Source organism: Ursus americanus, chromosome 13 (genome assembly GCF_024610735.1).
Source record: "Ursus americanus isolate L20-20 chromosome 13, mUrsAme1.1.p, whole genome shotgun sequence".
Lineage (NCBI taxonomy): Eukaryota > Metazoa > Chordata > Mammalia > Carnivora > Ursidae > Ursus > Ursus americanus.
Genome location: NC_142139.1, coordinates 65,062,194 through 65,087,232, shown reverse-complemented (window position 1 = coordinate 65,087,232; position 25,039 = coordinate 65,062,194). Strand labels below are relative to the sequence as shown.

Below are 25,039 nucleotides of genomic sequence, written 5' to 3'. Positions count from 1 at the left end.
TACCCCCCCAACCAGAATCTCCATCTCACATTTCCCCTCTGCCCCAGACTGCTTCTCAGGCAGCTCGAAGAATCCCAGTTTGATCACTGGTCCAACACTCTTTAAGGCCCTTTTCAGCATGTTTCAGTTTATGAAATCACCACATACACTGGAGAAAACTGGTGAACACAACGCTTACTTAAGTGATCAAAATTAACACCATCAAAAACGCAGCAAAATGGCACCATGTGCCTTCCAACTGTAACGCACAAGATTTCACTGATATGGTATTCCTGACTCAGTGGAAGCATCAGACCAACCCAAATCACAGGATATCCTACAACTGGTCTCCATTCAAAGTGTCAGTGTCTTGAAAGACAAAGAAGTGTCTTTCGACTAAAAGAGATTTAGAGACATGCTGAGTAACTATAACATATGGTCTTGGATCAGAAAAAGAAATGCTATAAAGGAACAGTAAGTAGTGGGACAATGGGGAAAACATACATATGGACTGTATATCAAATGACAGTATTCTATCCATGTTAAATTTCCTGAACCTAGTCACAGTACTGCAGTTACTTAAGACAACGTCCCTGGTCTTAGGACATGATAAAGAGTTATGAGGTCTATAATTTTCCTTAGAATGGTTCAGCTAAAAAATGAATAATTAGAACATTATATAGAGAAAGCAAATACATACAGAAAAATCGTTGAATCTAAGTGAAGGGCATAGAGGAATTGTATTTTTCTTGCAATATTTCTGTAGCTTTGAAATTTTTTTTTTAAATTAAGATTTAAAAAAATCTCCATGTGCATGGTGCTATGGGAGATCCAAACATGGATCAGACAATGGGTCCTGCCTTCCAAGACTAAAGGCGGGCAGATAAGTATGTAAATAATGACAATGAAAAGCAGAACTCATAGGGTTACCTGGGTGGCTCAGTCGGTTTAAGTGTCTGCCTTCGGCTCAGGTCATGACCCCGGGGTCCTGGGATCAGCCCCGCGTCAGACTTCCTGCTCAGTGGGAAGTCTGCTTCTCCCTCTGCCCTTCCCCCCCCAACACCCCTCCCCCCCCCCCGCTCTCTCTCTCTCTCAAATGAATAAATATAATCTTTAAAAAAAAAGAAAAAGCAAAGAAAAAGAAAAGCAGAACTCGTCAAATGCTATTGGAAAGGTACAGGTAAAGTGCTAGCATAGCTCCGAGAGGGCAGCGGTCACCCACGCTGGAAGAAGGTCAAAGGCTCCATCAGAGAGCTTAATACAGTTCAGTGGTTAAGACAGAAGACTTTCACGTCAGACTGACTTCAGATGCACCCACTGCCACACTTCAGAGCTCTGAGACCTTGGGCAGGTTCCTTAACTCCCTTAAGCTCAGCTCCCTCATCTCTAGAATGAAAATAATAATGCGTATCTCAATAGGGTTGATAAGTGAAATAATCTCTGAAGTTTTTAGCACAGTGCCAGGCATGTAATTAACATTCAAGGTTAGCTATTACCACCATTACTGCAACTACTGGGTGGACCTTGAACCTCAGCTTGCATCTAGACATGGGACGACTGACAAGGCAGACAAAACTGAGGACACAGCAGACAACATAAGCAGAGGTATATGGTAGGAAAACAGCCAATACGTGCTTTGGCTGGAGTGGGAAATACATGAAGGGAAAAGCAGCCTGTAGTCAGAGCACAGATGCTTAACCTCTAGCTTAAGAAGTCTGGACTGCACTGTATAATTAAGGTGAGGAACGTCATAGAAAGTATCTAAGCTTTTAGAAAGTTTAATCCGGCAAAAGTTTCTATGAATAAACTGAATGACCAGATTCTACGATGACAAACAAGTTTAACCCAATTTCCTTGGTTCTGAGAGCCAAAGGTGGTCAAGCAGGGGGGGAATATTTTCACTACCCAGCAAACACAAACGGGGCATCCTCAGCATTCTCTGCCTTCAGCTCATGAGTGAGGCTCCTGGGCTGAGCTCCTTACTCTGCTACGTGAGCTCTCACTGCAGGAGGCTGAGGTGAGAGCAGAGGAGGGCAGTGTCATGACTCAGAATCTGTCTTTTCTGTTTTCTCTAGAACTAGCGAACTATGAAGAGATTAAGAAGAAAGAGGCCAGGCCTAGGATAAAGAGTCCAGAGATCCTTTAATAAAGTCACATCTGCTAGCCAGGGGCATGGAAAGGGGACAAGATCACAGGAAAGAGGTTGCAACACACAAAAGAATAATGATTGTTTTAATTTTATTATTTTTACTTTAATAACTGAAGCTCGTGACCGGAAATCTTAGAAACTCTGTTCTGCTCATAAAAATGGAATGTCCTAAGACTAACTGCAATGTAATGATTTATGGAGTTGAAAACCAGTGGCTCTACAAGACCAGACTTCCACTTTCTTTGGCTAGGTATCTGACTCAGTAAAGCTGCCCAACTTAGATTTAGGAAACCCAGTCTAAGTGATGAGGAAGGGGTACACTGGCCAGCTCTTATCCTGTAATCTGCAACCCTGGTACCTGCTATCAGCTATGTGCCTGCCCTCTATCCAAACCATATTTCTTTCCAACCCTCTGGATCATCTCTCAACCTCACAACAAACCAAATTTACCTCCACTTTATCTAGCTCTGTGTCCTACACCCCAAAATCCAACCTACTACCAATGCATTCTTAGCAGAACATCATCTCCTGGCTCCCAACTCCCACTTCCTTTTCCAAAATTGTCCTTCTTGACCTGCACCAACTACTGACTGATTAAATCTGCTACTGACAGTAGAACTAAACGAGCACCAAGCCCAGAATTACAGGCCTCCCCTAAAACAGGCCAAATGTTCTCAACCCTCTGTGTACATTACAATCTCCTGGAGAACACTGGAAAAATACGGATACTCATGGACCACCCCAGACCAATTAAATGAGATTCTCTGGGAGATACAAAGATCAACAGACTTGATACCTTCACAATATACAGGGAGAAGAAAGTATGAAAGAGGAGGAGAGAAAGAGAAAGCAGGAAACAGGGATACGGAGACGAGTTCTAGAATTTAAGGACAAATGATGGAAAGACATCACACAGCATTAAAAATAAAGCCATGAGACATATCTCTTACTTAGCTATTAACCTAACCTCATTTCCAAAAGCCTATTTTTTTTTAAGATTTATTTATCTGAGAGAGAGAGAGAGAGAGAGCGCATATGGATTGGGGGGAAGGGCAGAGGGAGAGAATATTCAAGCAGACTCCCACTGAGCGTGGAGCTCCACAAGCAGCTCGATCTCACGAGCCATGAGATCAGGACCTGAGCCGAAACCAAGAATCGGATGTTTAACTGACTAAGCCACCCAGGCACCCCCAGAAGTCTTTCTACGAATAACATCAAGGGTAGGCAGGTCTAGACAATCTTCTAGTCAAGGTAAGGAGAACATGGTAGAAGGAGCTGAGAAAGGACCATGAACATTAGAGGGGTGGAGAGTAGTTTTCAGTTCTTGAATAGGTAGCAGAACTGCCACCTTAAAGCGCAAAACAGGGGAAAGGCATATTATATACTATTCGTTTGACTCAAGCCCAAGTCACTGACATGTTCTCTAAAATGAATTCAATTTCAGACACAGACATTGGCGTTAATTCTGAAAACACCTCTAGGAGAACTGACCTTGAATGCTATTGGCCTTCACAAGATGGGCACAGTCCATCAGGACTTCCTTTGGAATGTCTTCTATCTTCTCCCCCTGGAACATAAAAATAAACCAGATGGTCCACTACCTTGTGACTGATCAATATTGGAGCACTTAGAGGGCTTTAGTGCCTTACTAGGCACAATTTTATTAAAAGCAGAGGCTCTTCACTATATCTCAGAACACTGAAAATGAAGTCAATTATGGGAATGTTTGAGAGAAGGCAGTACCAGTAATATGGAAAATATTAATACTTAATAAGTGGGGGAAAAGGGTATAAAAGAAAACCACCAAAACGCTGATTGTAATTATGTCTCAGCAACTTTCTCCTCTTTTCTTGTTACTTTCTTCTCTTCATTCTTCCTTCTGGAAACCTTGTGGGGAAATGATGCCTATTTTTGATAACTGGAGGTATTCTTTGCTGAGGTCCCAACGACCTTCCTCTCAAAGAGCTACCTTATGGTCTTGGGTTTCAAACATCGTTTGAGGTAGGTCATCCATCAGCCCCAGTTAGGAACCCAGCTCTTGGTGTGGTCGATATAACCACCCACCCTAAGGGAAAAATAATATTGACTCATTTTCTGTACAGATACTGTAACAAAGTCAAAGCTGAATAAGCAAAGCCATTCCAAAAGAACAAAAATATTTCAAAGGCCGAGCAAGTGGGAATCACCTCAGTACTGGCTCCAACGAGGCATGGGATTAAAGCAGCCCTTCCGTGTGGGAATGCAATGTTCTACCTACCTAAATAACTTGAGATAAATTAAGTTTATTCCATTGCGTATCTGAAATTTTTTTTGTTGTTTTAAAATGGGGATCTCTCAAATACATAAATTTTGACCAAAAAAATATGTGATTTAAGTGTTCCACTACTTTAATGACATATGCTGTGCAATTCCTGACCGCTTGAAGAAAGGATTCGGAATTGAAGATCTTGATAACGCAATGTCATTACTAAGAATACCAACCATTCCACTAGCCTTCAGGAGCTTCTAAAATACACAGAAGCAGAATGACCCTATTTTAAATAAATCAACATGAGTAATTAAAAAACTAAGCAGCTACTACATTTTAAGTACCCATCATGCGCCAGGCGCTAAGTGAACAGCCATATGGAATGGACAGTATTATCTTCACTTTCGCAATGATGAAAATGAAGCTTAGCAAGGTTACGTAACTAGGCCAGGGTCCCTACATCTAGTAAGTGACAGAGCTGAGAGATGAACCCAGGACTAAAGGTTGTAGCAACTGAACCCAGAGTATGGTGCTTACGGAAGTCTTGTGGAAACGTAGTTTCTCGGTCCTTGATGTTAGGCTACATCCTGATCTCCCTTCTTACTACCTGTGTCTGTCACAATTCCTGAAGCAATCTTATCTTCCTGTTGGCTACTTCTAATATAATATGAGCAGACTTAAAAAAAAAAAAATCCTTCAGCTTAGCATTTGCATAAAGTCAGAGTGAACTCTGACTGGAGAGGCTGAGGTGCTCTCAGTACGTACATGTCAGAATTGTGACTGTGGGCTTCGTGCCATCTCTGTCCATGAGATCAGAGACCTCTAGACAGGTGAGGGTTTTCGATGGATTTTCAAAAATCAAAGAAGCCTAGGAAAGAACATTGCTGATTATCTATGATCTTCAAGGTCTGGGGGTCTGGGTTCAATTCAACTGAATTCAACAATCAAAAAGTTAACACGTACGATGCTTAGCATGTGCCAGGCATTATTCTAATTGCGTCGGTCCTGCTAGCTCATTCGATCGTCACAATGGCCCAAAGAAGACAGGTACTGCTAGGTCCCTTTTACAGATGGGACTTGCTCAAAGTCCCACAGCTAGGACGCAGGAGAGCCAGGACTCACCTCCCGCAGTCTGGGTGCCCAACCACTTGGTCTTACTCCATCTCCAACACTCACTTGGCACCTCCTGAGTAGAAAAGGCTACGCCATTTACTGTAGATCAACCAGGTAAATGTTCCCTAAAGAGCGCATATTTATTATTGAGCACATGATGTGCTTCCAAAAGAAAATGAAATTAAACCTCTTTTCAAACGAAGAGTAACTGGTGGTAAGTGAACTTGGGACTACTACTATTATTTCCATTTTCTGACACAGCAAAGTCTAAAGGGAAAAAAAAAAAGCTTAATCTGAACCAAAAGGAAACTTGGTAACACCATACTTTATTTTCTCTAAACTTAAAATAGTTCCAAGATGGCAAGAAGTTGCCAAGGAGAATCCAGACTTTTGATCCAGCACAGAGTTCACAATCTTCCTCTTTTTCCTTTACAACACTTTTTCAACACTTTACAACAACTTCTTCCTTTCCTTTTATGTTTTTCCTTCTCAAAAACATAAACAATATAAATAAAGATGAGGCAGTGTTCAACCTTGCTAATAAATCAAGAAGTGAATATTATAATCATAATGAAATAGCATCTTTTATTTATTAAAAAATTCTCAAAAGGTTGCTATCTTTTTTTTAAGTTATAAAATCCCAGGAAGGGTTTGGAAAGCCTGTGTATATCAGGTAGGATTTTAAACTAGTGCAATTATTTTTAGAGGGCAATCCGGCCTCTGAAACATTTACCAAATGTTTCTATCTTTTGGCTCAGTGATTCCATTCCTAAGAATTATTGTAAAAAACTTAATTCAAAAGGAAAACAGAAAGTGGTTCATAAAAAAAAAATTTCTTGTTGGGGATTCATAATGCTGAAAACTGTAAACAACTTATATTCTGACAAGGGAGGTTTCATATTAATTGGGGCATATTATCTATCAACTCAAAGCGGCCAGTCAAAACAATAAATATGAAAATAATATGGTAAGATGAAAAATTTTATCAAACTGTTGCTTTAAAGAGTAATACAATCAACTAGGGGAATCAACAACTGTAATAATACAACAGGATGGAATGTAAAGTGAGACAAAAAAATCTAAGTGCGTGACATAATATCAAGGAAAGGTGTGGAGTGAAAAATAGAGCAGCTTACAAATAACTTTGGAAAACAGCATTTTGACTGGAAGCTATAAGGCAAAAAGACAAAAATTATTGCACATAAACACTGTACTTTAGTTGATAAAATTGTTTCACATGGGGAGATTGCTTAACAAATCTGAAACCACTTATACAAACAGTGGAGTCAAATAAGCAAATAGTGGATGGTGGGAACCAGGCTTCTCGTTCTGAGAAGGAAGTAACAGAGAAGTAAGGAGAAAAGGCTAGAATGGCCTCTGTAATAACAGATTTGTCAGAGACATCAGTATGAACTCATGTTTAGCTTAACATAGATACAAATGGAGACACAGAAACAAAGATTCATAGGAATTACTAACATGCGTAAGTATACAGACATGTATGTAGTTCCTAGCTCTGTCTGCTGAGAGGGCCTAGAAGCAATGACACTCTAGGAGCAGTGGGCACACCACGTCGAGATCTTGGCTTCTAAATACCATTCCCCATAAAAGGAATCAGTGAAAGGATTCAGATGACTCTAGAATCCTGCTGATTCTAGGACTGGGGCAGGGAAAATACAAGATGAGCCCACAACATCTTAGAGAGCCAGAGAGTAAGGAAGTGCTCAAAAAAACAAAAGGACAGGAGCATATCAAAGGAACACAGGAGCCAAGCTGAAAGAGTTCCAACCAAAGCTGAGACAATTTCAGCAACCAAATAATACAGAACGGGATTATAACCCAGAGTATAAAATAAACATATGAGTCCATAGTGATACAAATAAATTACTGTATTAAATATATAGGAGAGAAGAGGTGAATCTTCCTTATATATGTAAATCCTCCCCCCACTGCAAGAAGCAGAGCTTAATTCCATCCCCACCCCCTTGAGTTGGGCTGGACTTGGTGACTTGTCTCCAAATAACAGAGTATGGGAGGGGGGAGAAAAGCAACACTCCAGCGGACAATCCCGGCAAATGCGGGCCTGGCCAGGAGATGAAGGCTAGCAACGTCAGTGCTAAGTTCTATTAATGCATGTACGCTTGACATGATGTGATGAGGACGACACTCCACCTCTGTGCTATTCTTCCTCCAAAACCCAGAACTCCAGCCATGAGAAAAACATCAGATAAACTCAAATTGAGCACCGTTCTGTCAAAAACCTGACCAGTACGTCTCAAATTGTCACGGTCATGAGAAATAGGGAGAGTCTCACACTTTCACAGTGTGAAACCATCACAGACCAGAGCCTAGCCAGACAATTTAACACAATGTGGGACACTGGGCTGGATCCTGGGACAGAAGGAGGAGAGTAATGGAAAAACTGGTGAAATCAAAATAAAGTCCAGAGTTCAGTTAACGGTAATGTACCAGTGTTGGTTTTTTGGTTCTAACAAATCAGCCATAGTAATGTAAGACGTTCACAATGGTGGAAACTAGGCCCGGGGTAAATATGGGAACTCTGCACTACCTCTGCAACTTCTCTCTAAATCTAAAATCATTCCAAAATAAGACAGTAAAAAAAAAAAGCAATACACATAGCAAGTACATAAACTCGACGATTCAACTACATAAAATACCATATATGAAAGTAAAGGTATTAGAAAACCAGTGCATTTATGTTACTAGGAAACATTGCATCTTTCCCCTTTCCTACCAGAATGCTGTTTTAAATGTCCCAAAGAAGCCCCTGATAACTGGGAACATCTGCCCTCGGTGAGGCAGGAGAATCACATGAGTGTGAGAAAAAGGAACCACACACGATCTCCATGGAAAAGACACAAGGTCCAGAATGGTTAACTGAAATGAAAGGGAGAGAAAGCAGAGGTGACAAACCACACGGCTGAACTGGGAGGACAAATACGGCAGTGGGGGGCAGTGGTTCTAGCTGGGGTATATGTGCAATGCCCCCTTCCAAGTATCTAAAAATCACCAGACTTTCCCTTAGTGATTTTCCGGGTCAGGGGTAAGACATCTCTTCATTGCTAATTTTTCAACTGTTGTACGTATTTATTACTTTAAGCAATTTAAACTGCAAAAAAAGGATAGAGGGCAAGATTGGATGCTCATCACGAGAGAAAAAGTCATGAGTCCGTGTTTAAATCCAGTTACCTTATGTAATCGAAGGTATACATGAGCCGAAGAGAGTTTGTCCACATGAAACCTACAAAGAATGAAAACCACTTTTAGCAAGAGGTACAAGACAACCATCTCCTCAGGCCCCTTGCATTTAAAGCATTCCAATCCAGAAAGTATTAACTCAGTGCTTACTGCATGCCAAGCACCACAGGGAGTATAAAACACAATCACTGCCTCCAAAGGCACTATCAACTGGGAGAGGTAAGATAAACATGGAAAGTCCTGCAGCTGTGTGAGACTAAGTGCCAAGATGAACACGAGAGACAATAAATGGAAATGCCCTGGAAAGGGTGATTTTTCCAGTGAGAAAGAGCTATCCATGACCAAAGGCTTCACTGATGGACTGAGGTTTAGAGGGTCCCTGACGGAAGCACAGGACTTAGAGAAAGCACAGGGAAAAGAATTTCAGGTGAGGAGAGAAAGGAACCAAAGAAGTCATCAAGACTGTGGTGGTGCAAGCCTGGGAGACTGGGAGGACCACAGAGAGAAATACTTTACAGCTGGAGAAAACACCAATTTGAGAAAAAAGATGAGGGGTTTGGTTTGGGACATCCTAAGTTTCAAGCGATGGCAAAACAATCCAAAGAAAAGCACAGAGTTTGAAGAGTCATAAAATGGGTCAGACCAACAATTCACCCTGCCTCACATCTGACAATGGCACTAATACAGGCCTTCTGGGAAAGCATGGGGGCTGCCCTTTATGATATTGTCCTAAAAACATTTGGAATGCCCTCCCATCCCAATGTCCTAAACTTACCATTTATGAAGGCTCTATCATCCACCAATTTAATAAAATCCTTCTAAACTTAATTCCTCACCTAGTCTAATGTTTTGAGATATTAAGTTTTTCATATTTATAATTCACCAAATAAAGTTGACTTTTTCCCTTTCCAGTGTCCAGAGACACCCCCGGGATTCGAGTACCAAACAACAGTAACACTGATAGTCACACTTCGAGATTCTGTTAACTGTAGTCATCTATTCCTTAGTCCATAACTTTGCAGGCTGGAGTTTTCAGTAAAAACCCAAGAAGGTACCACTATATCCCATTACAATTTTCTCTAGACATTTTCTTAGCATTATGTATCTTTCAGAGGTGAAAATGGTCACACACTCACACCTAGTGCAAGATGCAGACAGCGTGGTTCTATATAACTGTTAAGATTATGGTGTTCCTAGTGCCTCTTCAACAAGTTAAGCATCTTGTTAGTCACTTTGGATACAGAAAAATATTACACATTTTTGGCAGTCTATGATGACTCTAGATTCTATTATTAACCTTTACTGCTAGCCAGAAGTGGACGTTGATTTATTTTTCCCCAACTGGTTTATTTATTCATACACATTCCCATATAAGAGATTCCTACTGATTATCGTCTTCAGCTTGGCTCTTTCCACTGAAAAATATGTGTTTTTGCAAATCTAGAAATTATGTATCTCATTACCCTCTTTCAGGATCTTAGGAAAAGACCCCATTAGGAAGCCCGTTCAGCTGAGAAGTAACTTCTCCCATTCCAACTTGTTTTAAGCCAGTTCTCTATTTACAGCAACTCTTTCCTACATACCCACAGTAGCTCGACTGTATTCTGATTTTTCTTAAGAAAGGTCTCTGATATGGAATTTTGTCAAAAGAAAACACACAAATAATTCAATATACATCTCATGGAGTGATACATAAGTAGTCAAAACCTCAAAACCCACATGGGAATATATCACTGCTGATACACAGACCAACTCCAGGCCGGTGGGTATACCTCTCTCTATAAGGGCACGGGAACGCGGGGTAGTATGGGGCTTTGGTTCAATTGTAAAAACAAACGAAAAAGCCAGCTCTGTAAACAAACTATTGTGAGCAAGTTCCCTTAAAAAGCCTTTCCAAACCTTCTAAAATGCTTACTCCAAAAAGTTTAAATTATGCCCAGTAGTTCCCAGTTCCTTCTTGTCCGTGTTATCTTCCTCTCTCTCTACTTCATCACTGTTTTCTTTACCGGATGCAGAGACTAGAAAGCTCAATAAATGAGCATCAGTGACCGAGGGATGCAGACATGCAGGCCCTCAGAAGCGGAGTTATTTTTTTTTTTTTTAAGATTTTATTTATGTGACAGAGACAGCCAGCGAGAGAGGGAACACAAGCAGGGGGAGTGGGAGAGGAAGAAGCAGGCTCCCAGCGGAGGAGCCTGATGTGAGGCTCGATCCCAGAACGCCGGGATCACGCCCTGAGCTGAAGGCAGACGCTTAACGACTGCGCCACCCAGGCGCCCCAGAAGCTGAGTTATTTAACTCCCTAAAGTGGGGTCCCTGGAAATACTGTTCATTAGGGAATTTGGAAGCAGTAAACACACACTATCTCTATTTTCTTTTGTTTAAAGATAAATTCAGTCCCATTCTCATTTAGCCCTGGGAAAATCCTTTGCTTCAAGGTGCCTCAGAAGGTTTCCTGGTATAAACTCAGATGCTGATAGTCACACCAGTAAAGTTCCAAAGTTTACCTCAGAGCGAACCAGGATGAAAAATTGCCCTGGAATGTCGATCAACTGAATCATTCCTAGCCTGCCCAGGAATGTTTCCAGGACCGACAAAACAGTCTTGAAATTTGGGGCTGGCTATTCTACCTCACATTAGGCCTCGAATAGCTTCTGAAAGTGAAAGTCAATCACTTTCAACAACAGTCATTAATGTCCAGGGTGTCAAGATGGGTAACAAGGTAGCTATAGACACCCATTTGGTTCAACAGCAGGAACCGGTCCAGGAGACTGCCAACCATAATGAAATAAAAAACCCAACTCAGAACACAGAGGGTGTAGGTTGTGAATCAGAAATTTCTCTTCCACTTATTTAATTAAAAAAAAAAAGTCAGGGTTTAAAAGGCTGTGGTAAATTGACTTTTGTGGTGCATCTGAAAATGTAACCTTTACTAAGCAGGTATTTATGCCTCAAAACTGACATGTTACAAATTCACAGCAGATAACTACGTAACAGACGTGGCCATTCTAATCTCCCTGACAGATCTCTGGGCTTTAAGGACAACTGAAATAATCCAGCTCAGGGACAGGTGCTCAAAATGGAGATAACAGAATGCAGCTTTCGTGAAGAAATGTCCAGTAGAGATCATTGCTGGAGAGGCAGAGAGTTAGTTAATTTTTACTGAACGTGTACGACGGGCCAGGTCCTATGGTAGGTAATGGGATGCGGTAGTAAACAAAGTGATCTTCGTCCTCACGAGGCTTATAGTCTGGAGTTCCGGGAAGGTAAGCGGCACTCAATCCAGAGGCCCTCGGCCGTGCAAACTGCCCACCCGAGGGAAGGGGATACCAAGTAGTGTCCACCTGGATGACACTTGATATTTGAGTTCAGAAGATAGGCCACTGTGCTGAAATGGGGGGGGGGGGAATTAAAAAAAAAAAGACTTTAAAATTCCTCAGGTTTATTGTGCCTGGAGTGTGGACTTTAGAGAGGACAGACAGGAAAGCGTTTCCTCTATGTCATGAATTAGCCCCTCCATAATGGGGTAGGCTGGAGCAAGAGAGAAGGCGCCCTTTGGTGGGTACCTGCAGCTGGGCCTGGCAGGGGAGGGGGGGTCTGAGGATGGCCATATCTGGGGAGAGCTTAAGTTAATCTCACATGCTGTCCACTTTATTGAAACTCAAGCAGCCCTTCCAACAAGTGCCTAACCTCTCTCTCTCTACGGAACTGAGTGAAGGATCCAGGCCCATACTTGGAGAAAAGAGGTCCAGAGAGAGCTGCAGCAATGGCCTGAGGGACGAAAGAAGTCACCCGTAGCCAGAGAGCAGCAGCTGAAGGGAAGAAAAAAATTGGTCATTCAGAACTAGAGCCGGCTCCCCAGCCAGCAACAACCAGAGCACATCTATTTCCCTTAGCCTTAGTTTCCTCATCTGAAAATGGGCATAACACCAGTAACTCTTTTACAGAGCTACTGTGAAATTAAATGTATTAATAAAGTAAACATCTACTGGTACTTGGCATATAGTTAGGTATTCAGTAAGTGTTCATTATTACTACCGTTAAAGCAAACAGGATCTGTGTGCTTATCTTCAGGGACAGCATTTGATGGGGGGGGGGGGCGTGGTGTTTAGTGTTGTAGAGACCACACCCCGCTCTATATATAGAATTAGGTTCCAGGAGAGACACATCACAAGAGTAGGAGCTGAAGACAGAAAGGGAAAGCAAACTGAGCCCGAGAATGTTACGTGAAAGTCATGGGAGTCCATGTCCTCCTAAAAGGTTCAAGGTCTGAGTGGTAGAAATGCCCATATGGCATTCTAAGGCAGTTAGAAAAAGAGAAGAATTCAACTACAATGAAGGAGTTTTTTGTTCATTGGTCATCGTTTTTTGGGCTGGGTTTTGTGAGCAACAAAAATAAATTATCTTGGAAGCAGGTGAAGGAAGTATAATTATTATTTTTTAAATTTCCAGAAAATATTTTAGAAAGAAGGAGTAGCGGCTGGATCAAGATGGGGCTAACCTCGTGAGGGAGTTGAGAAGACAAAGGGAACCCAGTCTGTGTTTTCTTTAAAGCTGGACCTGGTCAGATGCTCTACTCCGTCTACACAGAAGCTTCTGTCTATTTTCCTCATTGCTACTTGTGAAGCCCTCATCTGTCCTTTGTCAAAAGCGGCCTGAGTGTGTGAGTGAAGTGGTCTCACTAGCCCACTATGAGATGACATACGTGAGGTTAAAGAAGAAAGCCTACGTTCCAGAGGCCTCCATGGTCAGGCCTGAGATCCAGCCCTAAGATGTCATCCCCAGTTTACGTGGCAATTATAAGTGAAGGGAGCTGGCAGGCAGCAACTTACCACGGACCATTCATAAACAAAATGCAAAGCATGAGTTCTAGGTTTCATCATAAAGGTCAGGTGGTTGGCCAAATCTAAGAAAGTAAACAAGGCATAGAAGGCAGAACCAAGGGGCGCCTGGGTGGCACAGCGGTTAAGCGTCTGCCTTCAGCTCAGGGCGTGATCCCGGCGTTATGGGATCGAGCCCCACATCAGGCTCCTCCGCTATGAGCCTGCTTCTTCCTCTCCCGCTCCCCCTGCTTGTGTTCCCTCTCTCGCTGGCTGTCTCTATCTCTGTCAAATAAATAAATAAAATCTTTAAAAAAAAAAAAAAAAAAAAAAAAGAAGGCAGAACCAAAATTGTTACTTACCAAATATCTTCAGGCCAGCCATGCTTTATTAGATCTTCATCTATAGTGAGAAACAAGAAAACAAAGAAAAGGTTAAAAAATACCTGTCAAATGAAAATATGCCAGAGTTTACAGTAAGCTGGGGAGTAGAGATATACCAAGCCTTTCCACAACTGTTTCTCTCCCTTAATGGAGGAAAGGCTTTGATACTTGAAAATACATGGGAAAAAATTATAAATTGGTTTTTACATTTGGGCCATCATAATAATTATTATTTTTATAATAATACTTATAAGAAACTTCAATGATATATTTTTTTTTTATTTTAATAATGATTTTTTATTATATTATGTTAGTCACCATACAGTACATCCCCGGTTTTCGATGTAAGGCTCGATGATTCAATGATATTTCTATTAAAAGGTAGGAGAATTTCAAATTACAGCAGCTAAGAAGTTAGATGAGGTCTTAGAAAAAGGATTCACTGTAAGAAACTTATTTGTTAAAATGTTTTTGCTAATCAGTGGACTGCATTTTATTTTTTACAAAAGACCTCTCAATTATAAAATTGTAGAACATTAGAAGATAAAATAACCACCAGAAGTATAAAAAAGGAAACAAAAACCACCTAAAATTCTGTCACATACCAAAAGAATTATAAAATAGAAGAAAAAGCTAGAAGTTAAAACTGTCTCTGTGGGATGGAACAGGGATATTGGAAAGGATAGGGTGAAAAACTGATGTTTTTATGAAACGCATTCTGTTACTATTTGAATTTTTAAGTTATGTATTTGTTAGATCAAAGTAAAACAAAAAATGAAAAAGTTCCTTGGAAACAATGACTACTTAATTCTATCATGTGAATAAACTTTTCTACTGTTCACATTTGGGTTGTTTTTAATTATAAATGCTTCAGTAAATATTTTTAAAATCAATATGTCTATATTCCTGATTATTTCTTTCAAGCATATTTATAAAAGGTGAACTATTAGTCCAAAATGTATACTTATACATTTTAAGGCTAATAATATATATCACTACAGAAAGGTAATATCAATATACACTTTCAAGAGCCATGTTAATAATTAGAAATTGTGTTTAATACAAAAGCATTATTTAAAGTATTAGACACAAGGCTAAAAGTTGTAAGGTAAACAAAATGATTGATATGATTTAAAATGTACCCAAGAAAGTATAATCTATCTAACTTGAATGGTATTCATTTTCCAGAAAAACAAAAGGATAATAAATCTTGGATGAGGTACTCTCAGAAACCACAGGCACCATAAATTTTCTGAAGGGCTTTCTACTAGCTTAAACAGGAAGCTGAGCCAATAGCCAACAAGTAATCAAAAAAAAGCAAAGGGAAATATAAAAAAAAAAACCTCTTTGCCTCAGTCAGGCAATGTTTGGCTCCCTGGTGACACCTGCTGGCTAATAAAAAGAAAACATCTGAAAGCTTTTTAGTGAAAGTAAACTCTTCAATTAAAAATTCATTTATGTTCCATCTAGTCATTTGTCTGAAGTCATCAAGGCTACTATAAATAAATATGAAGTGCTAGGAGCACTAGAGAACGGGGCGCTTTAAAAATGTAATGCCTTTCTTACAAAGCAGACTAGGAAACCTGATACCTCCAAATGACTCCAAGTAGACGTGGGGAAAATATGTTCTACACACAGAATTTTTTCTACATACATTTTAATGACAGCAAAACACCACTCCAGGGGCTCTGGAAAGAATCTAAATTTCCATCAGTAGGCATAAATTGTGTATCTAGATTTATATCTGTAGATACAAGTTTCTACAACGGACATTCCTTTAAATGGGCTATAATCAAGCCCATCCTAACCCTCCTCCATGAAGCCTTCTTGATTCTCTCCCAATCATTTACTCTCTGCCCCCTCTACTGCTACAGCACTTATTTACATTGCTTCATTTCACCCCTACTTTTTTTTTTTTTTTAAGATTTTTATTTATTTATTTGACAGAGAGAGACAGCCAGCGAGAGAGGGAACACAAGCAGGGGGAGTGGGAGATGAAGAAGCAGGCTCCCAGTGGAGGAGCCCGATGCGGGGCTCGATCCCAGAACGCCGGGATCACGCCCTGAGCCGAAGGCAGGCGCTTAAGGACTGTGCCACCCAGGCGCCCCTCGCCCCTACTTTTTAAAATAGGTTTCACTTTTTAGATTCACAGCAAAATGACCCATTATTTGTTTTTGCGTGCGCCTCTCTACCTTTTATGCTGCGAAAGCACAGACTACATCTTCGTCTTTGGCTGCTCAGAGACACTGGCATATGGCCTCACGCAGATCAGCCCCAGCAAATAGTACACTAAAATGGAAGGAAAATAGAGACATGGTGGGAACGTCCCTGGCACAGCTGCCTTAGGTCAGTCCCACTGGGAGCCATCAGTAGGAAGCGGGTTCAAGGCAGTCCTTCATTGTAAGAAATAAAGTTCCCTGCCCAGAGTCACACAGTGCAAAACCCACACAACCCTATGGAGCAGCTCTCCTTTAGATGCTTCTCAGTAACCTAAGTCTTGGGCTTGCATCCTTGATGGGGTAGAAAGAAAAGCAGATTTGATCAGGTGTGGATCCGTATCTCCTGTAGATAAGCAGGACCGGTTCTAACCGTGCCTCCTTGCTCAATGTTATACAAAGAGATGGCATCCCCTTCTCAGCCACATTCATCAGGAGGATGCTATCGAAAGAATACAAATTACCTATGATGATGTATGAGTTACTAGGAGGAAGAGAACACTCAAGGATTAATCCACGGCAGGCTGCTTCTCCATTAAGTCACACCAGAGATGACGTCATAAATTCATTATAAGGAAAAACTGTTTAAAAAATTATTTTATTCTGTTGTTTTTTTTCTCTTGGATAGGATGTAATAGTCTTGCTTATTCTGATTCTGCTTTATGGCAACCAGTATTGTTGCAAAGTTCTAAACCGTTTATATAGATCTGAATAATAACTATATTTATTTACACAGCTATTACATATATCGCATTACATATTTTATACATATTGCATTGTATGTTATATTAAATATGTGTTAACTATAGTTATATATCTATATATACTAAGTAATATTTAACATTACCGCTCATATTTTGCTTTATTTATTTCATTCATGTCCAATGTCTCATACTGAAGAATGTTCTATTTGCCTCTTTTAAAGAATCAAGTTTAAACTGTTGTCAGTTTCAAATTGCACCTAGAACAGACTATGGTTTTGCGGGGGGGTGGGGGGGGGAGCAATACCTGGAGGTTAAAGAAAAGTAATTGTAGGGAATTGGCCAGCTCTCAGACTACTGAGGCAGTCACCCAGCCCTGGAGCGGTCCCAGGAGAGGGAGGAGCTGGCCCTGGGGAAACCGTCACAGCCCTGCAAGGCAGATCCTGGCCCATGAACCTCCTCTTACATCTCAGCAATGTGAGGTTCAGAGAGGTGAACTGAGCTCATCTGCTAAGAGCTAGGATTTTAACCCAGATGAGCCTGACTACAAAGCGCTCTTTTCCAAACCATTACACTACTCCTGTGAGAAGAGCCACTGTGTTTTCTCCAAGCTTGAAGAAGAGTGGTTCTGTCAGGTCTCCAAGCTCCACTGTTGCAGATCTTTTCTCCCTCAGCTCAATGCTCCACACCCCAAGGGGCAGTGCTGTCAACTCACCGCTCCAGAGTAAGAAAGTTCAACTTCGCTTTTGTCTCCCTCCTCCCTCTGGCAGTCAGAAGGCCATCCCCTAAAGCAGTTTCCCCTTTTAAACTTTCATTCACATTGATTAGTAGGTCAAAAAATAAATTCAGCTGGTTGAGTTTAGCTTTTCAAAAATAAAACAGAAAAGAGGACATAGCAAAGAATACTGGTATTTTTTGTAAATTTCTGTTTTAGTTCCATCAATGTGTACAGTATAGAATAATGTCTTTCATTCTGAGGAGAGTAAGCAACAAAGTTTAAAAAAATTGTTAACGTTTCGTAACTCAAGAAGAGCCATCTTCAGCCTCAAAAACCCTAAAAGTATGTTTCCTCTACTCTTAAATGTGGTAAAAACGTACAGAAAATGATCTTTTCACCCAAGTCACACATGATTTTTACCTGACATAAATTAGCACAGGTTAACCTCTGGTTCATATCATCCTAAATCAAAGGACATCACAAAACTCAGAGTAAAAGTTAAGTTTCTAATGAGCAACGAGTGGTCCAATAGGCCCCAATTATTTGGTATAACTAAATTCTAGGAAAGTTAACCCACTGGAGTTCCTTATAATTGGCTTAACTAGTAGTAGTTAGTTGAAAACTCGTATCCGACCAACTGTGGGGGGAGTGGGTAGGGGAAGAGGCAATTATCACTTACCTGCTGGAAATTTCAAAATCAAATGCTTTTGAAAACTTACTTTCATATTTATCCTTTCCCATGTAAATAGTGTAAGCAGATGAGTTAACTAAGACAAAACAAAAATATAAAAAACAGTTAGATAACTTCATCCCCAATAAAACTGCTTCATGGGGAAAATGAGTGACAAATGCTTCAATTAGGGGTTGGCAAGACATGGCCCATAGGCCAGATTCAGCCTTCTTTTTGGACAGCCCCCATGCTAAGAAATGACTTTTGTATTTTCAAAGAGTTGAAAACACAAAATGAGGAGGAATAAAGCTACAGAGACTGGATGTGGCTCACAAAGTCTAAAATACTTACCACCTGGCCCAAATAAGAAAAGCTTACCGACCCTTATTACAGAATAGCTACTTCCCTACTCTCATCAGGGATATAGTTCAATACAATTCCAGTTCAGTCCTATACTTTCGCCTTCTTCAAAAAAGTAAAAAAACAAACAATCTTCACCTTGACCATTTAAAAACAGGCTCCTATACTTAGCTGAGTTTTTTCATAATTTTATTTAGGCAATATTAGTTATCTTCCAGGTGTGCTGCATATTATAGTGGACTATCCCATACTGGGCAAAGATGGTTTTTCAAACATCTTCTAAATCAGTGACTCTGAATCCTGATTAGACATTAGAATCACCTAATTATGTCCCAGCTCCACTAAGACTAACCAAATCCAAACCTCTGGTGGATAAGCAACGGTGTATGTGTTTTTTGTTGTTGCTGTTGTTTTTTTAAAGGATCTTCAACTATTTCCAATGTGAAGTGAGTGTTAGGAACCACTGCCTTACACCAAACCGAATATTCTAGGTATGGCTTACCTTGGAAATGACATTTGCTTTACTGAGCTAGTGTCTTTTACTGTAGACATCCTCCATCTGGGGTCAAACAAAAAATTAAGTTTCCGAAAGTGAAATTCTATCTGGGTACTGGGTTTCCAAGCTAGTCTTCCAAAACTTGTTTGACCCGCATCCGGATCTAAACTCCTGAATTAACAGTCTGGGCAGCTTGTTGGCTGTCACTCCAGAGCACAGACCGAGTACATGTGAGTGGAGCTCTGGAACCCAGGGGGCAGCACTCTCATGCATAAATTCTTAAATTCTTAAATAAATTGCCTGTACTTTCAAGTAATGAGAAGCTTCTTAAATTATCAATCATAGTTGCCTTCTCGTGGGGAGGGAAAATCCCATTTCCTTCAGTCAACAGTTCTAATGACCACAATCCAAAATTACTTGGAAGTGGTTGAGAGAACTATCTGGAAAGGAGAGAATATTTGCATTGACTAGTTGACAGAAATACCTGTCTATAGTTAATTGAGCATTACATTAGCTCGGTAAGGCCTTAGTGTAGCCAGAACACCCATTATAACAAATGCTAGAAGTGCAGGAATAAAACCATTTCAGATGGTTTCTGCACAACCTAGCATTATTCTTTGTGTAAGTTCTTTGATCCTGCAATGTCACCACTAAGTATATACTATAATTACTCTATCAAGTAATGATGTTCTTTTTATAACCTAAACACTCATTAATTAAGACTGGTTAAACACACTGCAGAACGTCCATAAACAAAATACACGTACCCACTGAAAAGACAGAAATTAAATTAACAGTATTTTTGTATACACACAGCAAGATCCAATTTGTAAAAAATGAATATTGTTGTATAAACATGTTTACAACTATATGCTTAATATATGCACCTATTTTCTTTATATGTATAGGAAGATATACATATAACTGTTAACAATACTTACCTTGGCTAGCTCGCTTACCAAATGTATAGATGGTTTTTGTAATCAGAACCAAAGTAATTTTTCAAATGATTATAATAAAATAAAGCCGTTTGTGCAGGCTAAGCCATCCAAATTACAGCCAGGAGAGTGACAGACAATTGTTTGGAGGGTTGACTTATAAGATGAGGTGATTACGAACATAACTCAAATGCAAACTGAGGGGGCATTCTACAAAATAATTCTTCAACAACAGCATCATGAAAGACGAAGACTGAGCAACTGCTCCAGATCAGAACAGGCCAAAGAGGAATGAATGACAACTGAATGCAACAATGATTTGTAATGTTCCTTTGTAATAAATGCATTATTAGGACACTAAAGAAAACTGAATAAAAGCTGATTAGATAAAAGTATTGCTGCAATGTTAATTTCCTAGTTTTGATAATGAGGAATGCTTTTTGATAATAGAACATCTTTGATTTTAGGGGGAAAAAAACCCTGAAGTATTTAGGGGTAAAATGTGACTTACCAACAAATGGCTCAAGAAAAAATTTGTGTATGTGTGTGTGTATGTGTGTGAGCGTGCCCGTGCACATATGTGGAGAGAGGGGGAGATGAAGAGAAAGAACCTCAAATGTTAGAATTTGGGGAATCTGAGAGGTTTTAAGGGAAATCTTTTATCATTCTTGTAACTTTTCTGAAAGACTGAAATTAGTCAAAATAGAAAATTCAAAATAAAAAGGAGCATGACTGCTGAGCAAGAAATCTTTTTTTTTTTTTTTAAAGATTTTATTTATTTATTCAACAGAGAGAGAGACAGCCAGCGAGAGAGGGAACACAAGCAGGGGGAGTGGGAGAGGAAGAAGCAGGCTCATATCTGAAGAGCCTGATGTGGGGCTCGATCCCAGATCGCCGGGATCACGCCCTGAGCTGAAGGCAGACGCTTAACCGCTGTGCCACCCAGGCGCCCCTGAGCAAGAAATCTGAATGAAGTTCTTGTATATGTTAATAGGGATAAAAGAAAAGTAAATTGATTTATTCTTGTGCTTTTGTTATTCTTGCCCAAAGAACAGGGTTGATTAGTATGGAAACTAGTCATCTTAAAGGTACCGGGATTCAGTTTTAGCAATTTGAGAGGCTCTGTGATAATTTCATAATTTACATAACAATTACCTATAATTGAGGTAGATGCGAGTAAAAGGTACTAAAAGTACTGGTGGACTTAATGAGCCAAGTGCAGATACTTTGTGGGTCCATACATCAGATAGTCTTGAATTTGACAGTGGAAATGCAGTAAGGCTAATGTTTCATTATTCCATTATGACAGAGCATGGAACACGAATAAAGTTGAAGAGATTTTAGTCTGATACTAATTTTAAATGGAAAGGCAATAACTTTGTATTGAGATTTTCTCCCCATTTAAAAATTTAAAGTTTTTATACAGTAAACCCTAAGTTGGTTGAAAAGCTTGGCTAACTATATGAAGTCATTTCCTGAAGATTTTGTATGTTCAAGATGTTTTCTTTAATGGAATATGTTAAAGTTTTACTACTACTTTACTGACAACGTTATAATTTTTCCATTAACTTTAAATTTTATTTTTTAAAGATTTTATTTATCTATTTGAGAGAGGGAGAAAGAGCGCATGAGAGAGGGAGAGGGCCAAAGGGAGAGGAAGAAGCAGGATCCCTGCCGAGGAGGGAGCCCAATATGGGGCTCGATCCCAGGACCCTGGAATTATGACCTAGCTGAAGGCAGACACTTAGCCGACTGAGCCACCCAGGCACCCCCTTTGCAATTTTAAAAGACTTGCTGCCCAAGTGCATTTTTGTTAGACTTAAAGGCCAAATATTTTCCCAAAAGGAAGCAGTTCTGACCTTATAATGGAAGCCAATGACAAAAATACAACCCATAATCTGAAGCACTGTTATGCTATGGGTATCTGTGTAAGTATGAATAATGCTCAAAGAATTTAGAATGGCTTTGAGGAGAATAAAGCAACTAACATAAAATACATGTAGTACCTATACACCCTGCCTGAATTTTTTATTCCATTGTTGGGCTTATATGGATGTTGCTGAGAACTCTCATGAGCGGAAAAGCTAAAAAGAGATGTTGGGGTTATGAGAGAGTGAGCAAACAAAAAAGAGGGAGGATGCTATTAGGGGCCTATAACGACTTTTCAGGCTAGTGTGAATTGTTTCTGGTAATTTTAATAGAAAGGGTAAGACAAACCAAATCTATAAAGGCAGAGAAATGGCTTATGGCACACTGTGGAAGTGTAGACTACTGAAGAAAATAATGAGATGTGACAGTGTGATGGAATAGGAAGGGGGGCTGTCTGTGAGCAAATTCCCTGGGCCTTAATGTTCTCATTTTTAGAGAAAGTATCACCCTATTCAACAACATGGGACTAGTTTTGCCTAAATCTCAACGCTTAACAAGCAAGCAGAGCAACAACAGAATAGTATGTGCTATGACTAAGTCAAAAAATACCATTAGTTTATTCAACAAGCAGTTATTAACTACTATGAGCCAGGCACTAGACTAGGGAAACAAGGAGATCCTGCCCCTGTCCTCAAGAAGCTTACACTCTAGATTAAGCAGATAGCACTTAATACCATATGACAAGAGCAATACCAAAGATACACACGGAGTGTTAAGGGGGTCCCCCAAAGAGGTTTAGCTAAGCAATCTCTGGGTGGGAGTTAGGTTGGGAGAGGCATTTGTAAAAGATGGGTCAGAGCTGTCTTATGGGAGTTAATGGGATTGATCAGGCAAAGGAACAATATAAGCAGAAAAAACGAGGTCAAGACATAGCATTTCCTGGGAACTAAAAGCACCCCTTCCTTGGCTGCCAAAAAACAAATCAGAAACACTATCACATGTCAATTTTTGAGATCTGGGACCTCAAGTCTGCCCAGTGAGTGGCTGTACCGCCACTCCACGGTCTCTTTACCGTTTTCTGTTACATTCCAGGACCTACAACGCTATCCTAAAAGGGTAGGGCGCACTTCCTGGAAGGCAGTGTGGTTGGCAGGTATCTCCTTTCTTCCTCAAAGTGGGTAATTACCTGGACGCAGCCAGAATAAAGGCCAAGGAGGTGGGAGTGAGACCTGGGACGGGGGTGTGAAAAGGCCCACAGGTAGCGAAGGGAGGTCTTTCCGAGGGACCAGAACTCCCAGATACAAAGACAGCAGGGGTGAAGGTCCACCTACACTCCCCCAGGCCCTGACAAGGGGCATACGGGGACGACAGGGACGGACACAACGTGGGGACCGAAAGGGCGCAGGAAGAAGCACCGTCGAGGAGGAGCAGCTTTAGGATGAAGTTCAGGCAGAACAGCAGCTTGGGGGTCCCGGCTTCGGAGCCCCGCTGTCGAGCAGGGACGGAGGAGGTCACGGTACCCACTCACCGCTGTTGCTGGTAAAGTAGAACACCATGATCCCGGCAGCGGTGCAGCGACTCCAGCGCGCAACAGCCGCACTCAACTCCCTAGCTCAGGATACCAGAGCGCGGAGGCCGCCTGCTCCCCGGAACTCCTCGCGCACTTCCGGCGGACGTCGGGCCGCGTCATAACGCCAGCCCGTAGGGGCCATCTTTAATCCTGGCGGCGGGGAAGGAGGGGTGCAGGCGGGCTAATGGGATTCATTGGGGGGTTGAAGAAGGAAAGAAGATGGAGCTAGGACAATTCGTGGTTGGAAAAGGCAGCGGGGAAATTCCATCTTCTTAAAAGAAAAATGCCTTTGGCCGACTTTATTTTTAGAATCTCCACCGAGTGGGCGGTCTTATCTTGAGGTTTATCTGTTGTCTGCTACCCATCACCCCCATGATGGGCTCCCTGACAACAGAAACCATTTGCCTTCTTCACAGACAGGGGTTCACCGCGCCAATCACAGTACTTGGCACGTTGTAGGAGGTCATTTTATTTTGAAATGAACTCAAATTCTTCCACTATTCATATTCTAGCTCCACCACTTGTAAGGCGTTTGTTGGGCACATTCTGTGCTTCATTACCTGATCTGCAAAATGAAGATGAATAGAGCAACTAATTCATAGGTTATTTTGCTAAGGTTAAGTAAGTTAACAGGCGTAAAGGGTTTAGAACATACTGAGCGCTCAACTAAAGTGATTTGTTAATGATATTCCCCAGAGGCATATGCTTCTTGGGGTTTGGACTCAGGCCTGTTCTGCCCTTAAATCTAAGATCGGCCATCTATTACCTGGGTGATAGGGCGAATTCCAAACCAATGAACCTCAGAAATCTAACTGCTTTTTTCAAGTGGGAATAATGTTACTCATATAAAGCTGCCCAGCAGTTAGTTTTGACCTGATTATTTCTCTTTACTCCGACAGACTACATTCATATGAAGTAAAGTGCATCCCTTAACTAAATTTATTTAGAACTAAAAATGTGCCAAGAACTGTAGCAGGATCTGGTGACACGAAGATAATAACAGCAGCTGACAACCCATGAGTACTTTAAGAACCCTACGGCTTCCCAAAACAAGAACGTCGCTATATCCTATAAATAGTAATTGTTTTCAGGCCCTCGGTTTTAGTCTCAGTAAAATGGGAATGATAATACATATCTCACAGGTTGTGACGAGAAGTAAATGAAATAGAACTCTTGAAGGGTGTGAGACTGCCCGGCATCTCACAGATGTTTAGTGCCATGACTTAATTTTTTTATGTTGAAAAATAATGAACTAGAAATCTAACATATAATAAAATATAATAATAAAAAACGTTAAATTAATGAACAAAGCTTCAAATGTGAAAGATAACTGCCTGGAGATTCTTGGGGAGGCTACTTTACAAAAATATGCTAAACCAAGTGATCCCAGAAAGTACTTCAACCTCAAGAGGGTGCCTTTATTCTGCCGAAAACTACAATTCCCAGAATGCATCCAAACCAGACCTGGGGTATGGAGCCCCGCGCTGCCGCAAGGGATTATGGAAGGCGTGGATAGCTTGCGTGAGAGAGCATTTCACCTGCCAAGGGCGGGAGAATCTTGGAGACCACCTCCCAGATAGGCGGGGCAAG

General features: G+C 40.8%; 1 protein-coding gene across 2 annotated transcripts in view; it reads right to left on the bottom strand.

Annotated features, from left to right (window-relative positions):
- The window catches only part of CCDC25 (coiled-coil domain containing 25), a 42,080-nt gene extending 18,541 nt beyond the window's left edge, over positions 1 to 23,539 (bottom strand). The window contains exons 1-5 of one of the 2 annotated variants that reach the window (XM_045774019.2): positions 23,408 to 23,539; positions 18,266 to 18,313; positions 13,891 to 13,930; positions 8,700 to 8,751; positions 3,620 to 3,695 (exon numbers count right to left, since the gene is read on the bottom strand). In XM_045774019.2, coding sequence (XP_045629975.1) covers positions 3,620 to 3,695; positions 8,700 to 8,751; positions 13,891 to 13,930; positions 18,266 to 18,313; positions 23,408 to 23,435 — 244 coding nt within the window. In that variant the 5' untranslated portion in view covers positions 23,436 to 23,539. Of the gene's footprint in view, positions 1 to 3,619; positions 3,696 to 8,699; positions 8,752 to 13,890; positions 13,931 to 16,103; positions 16,123 to 18,265; positions 18,314 to 23,407 lie in introns of those variants that run through there. The other variant, XM_045774020.2, reaches the window with a different exon arrangement.
- Between the last annotated feature and the right edge of the window lie 1,500 nt (positions 23,540 to 25,039).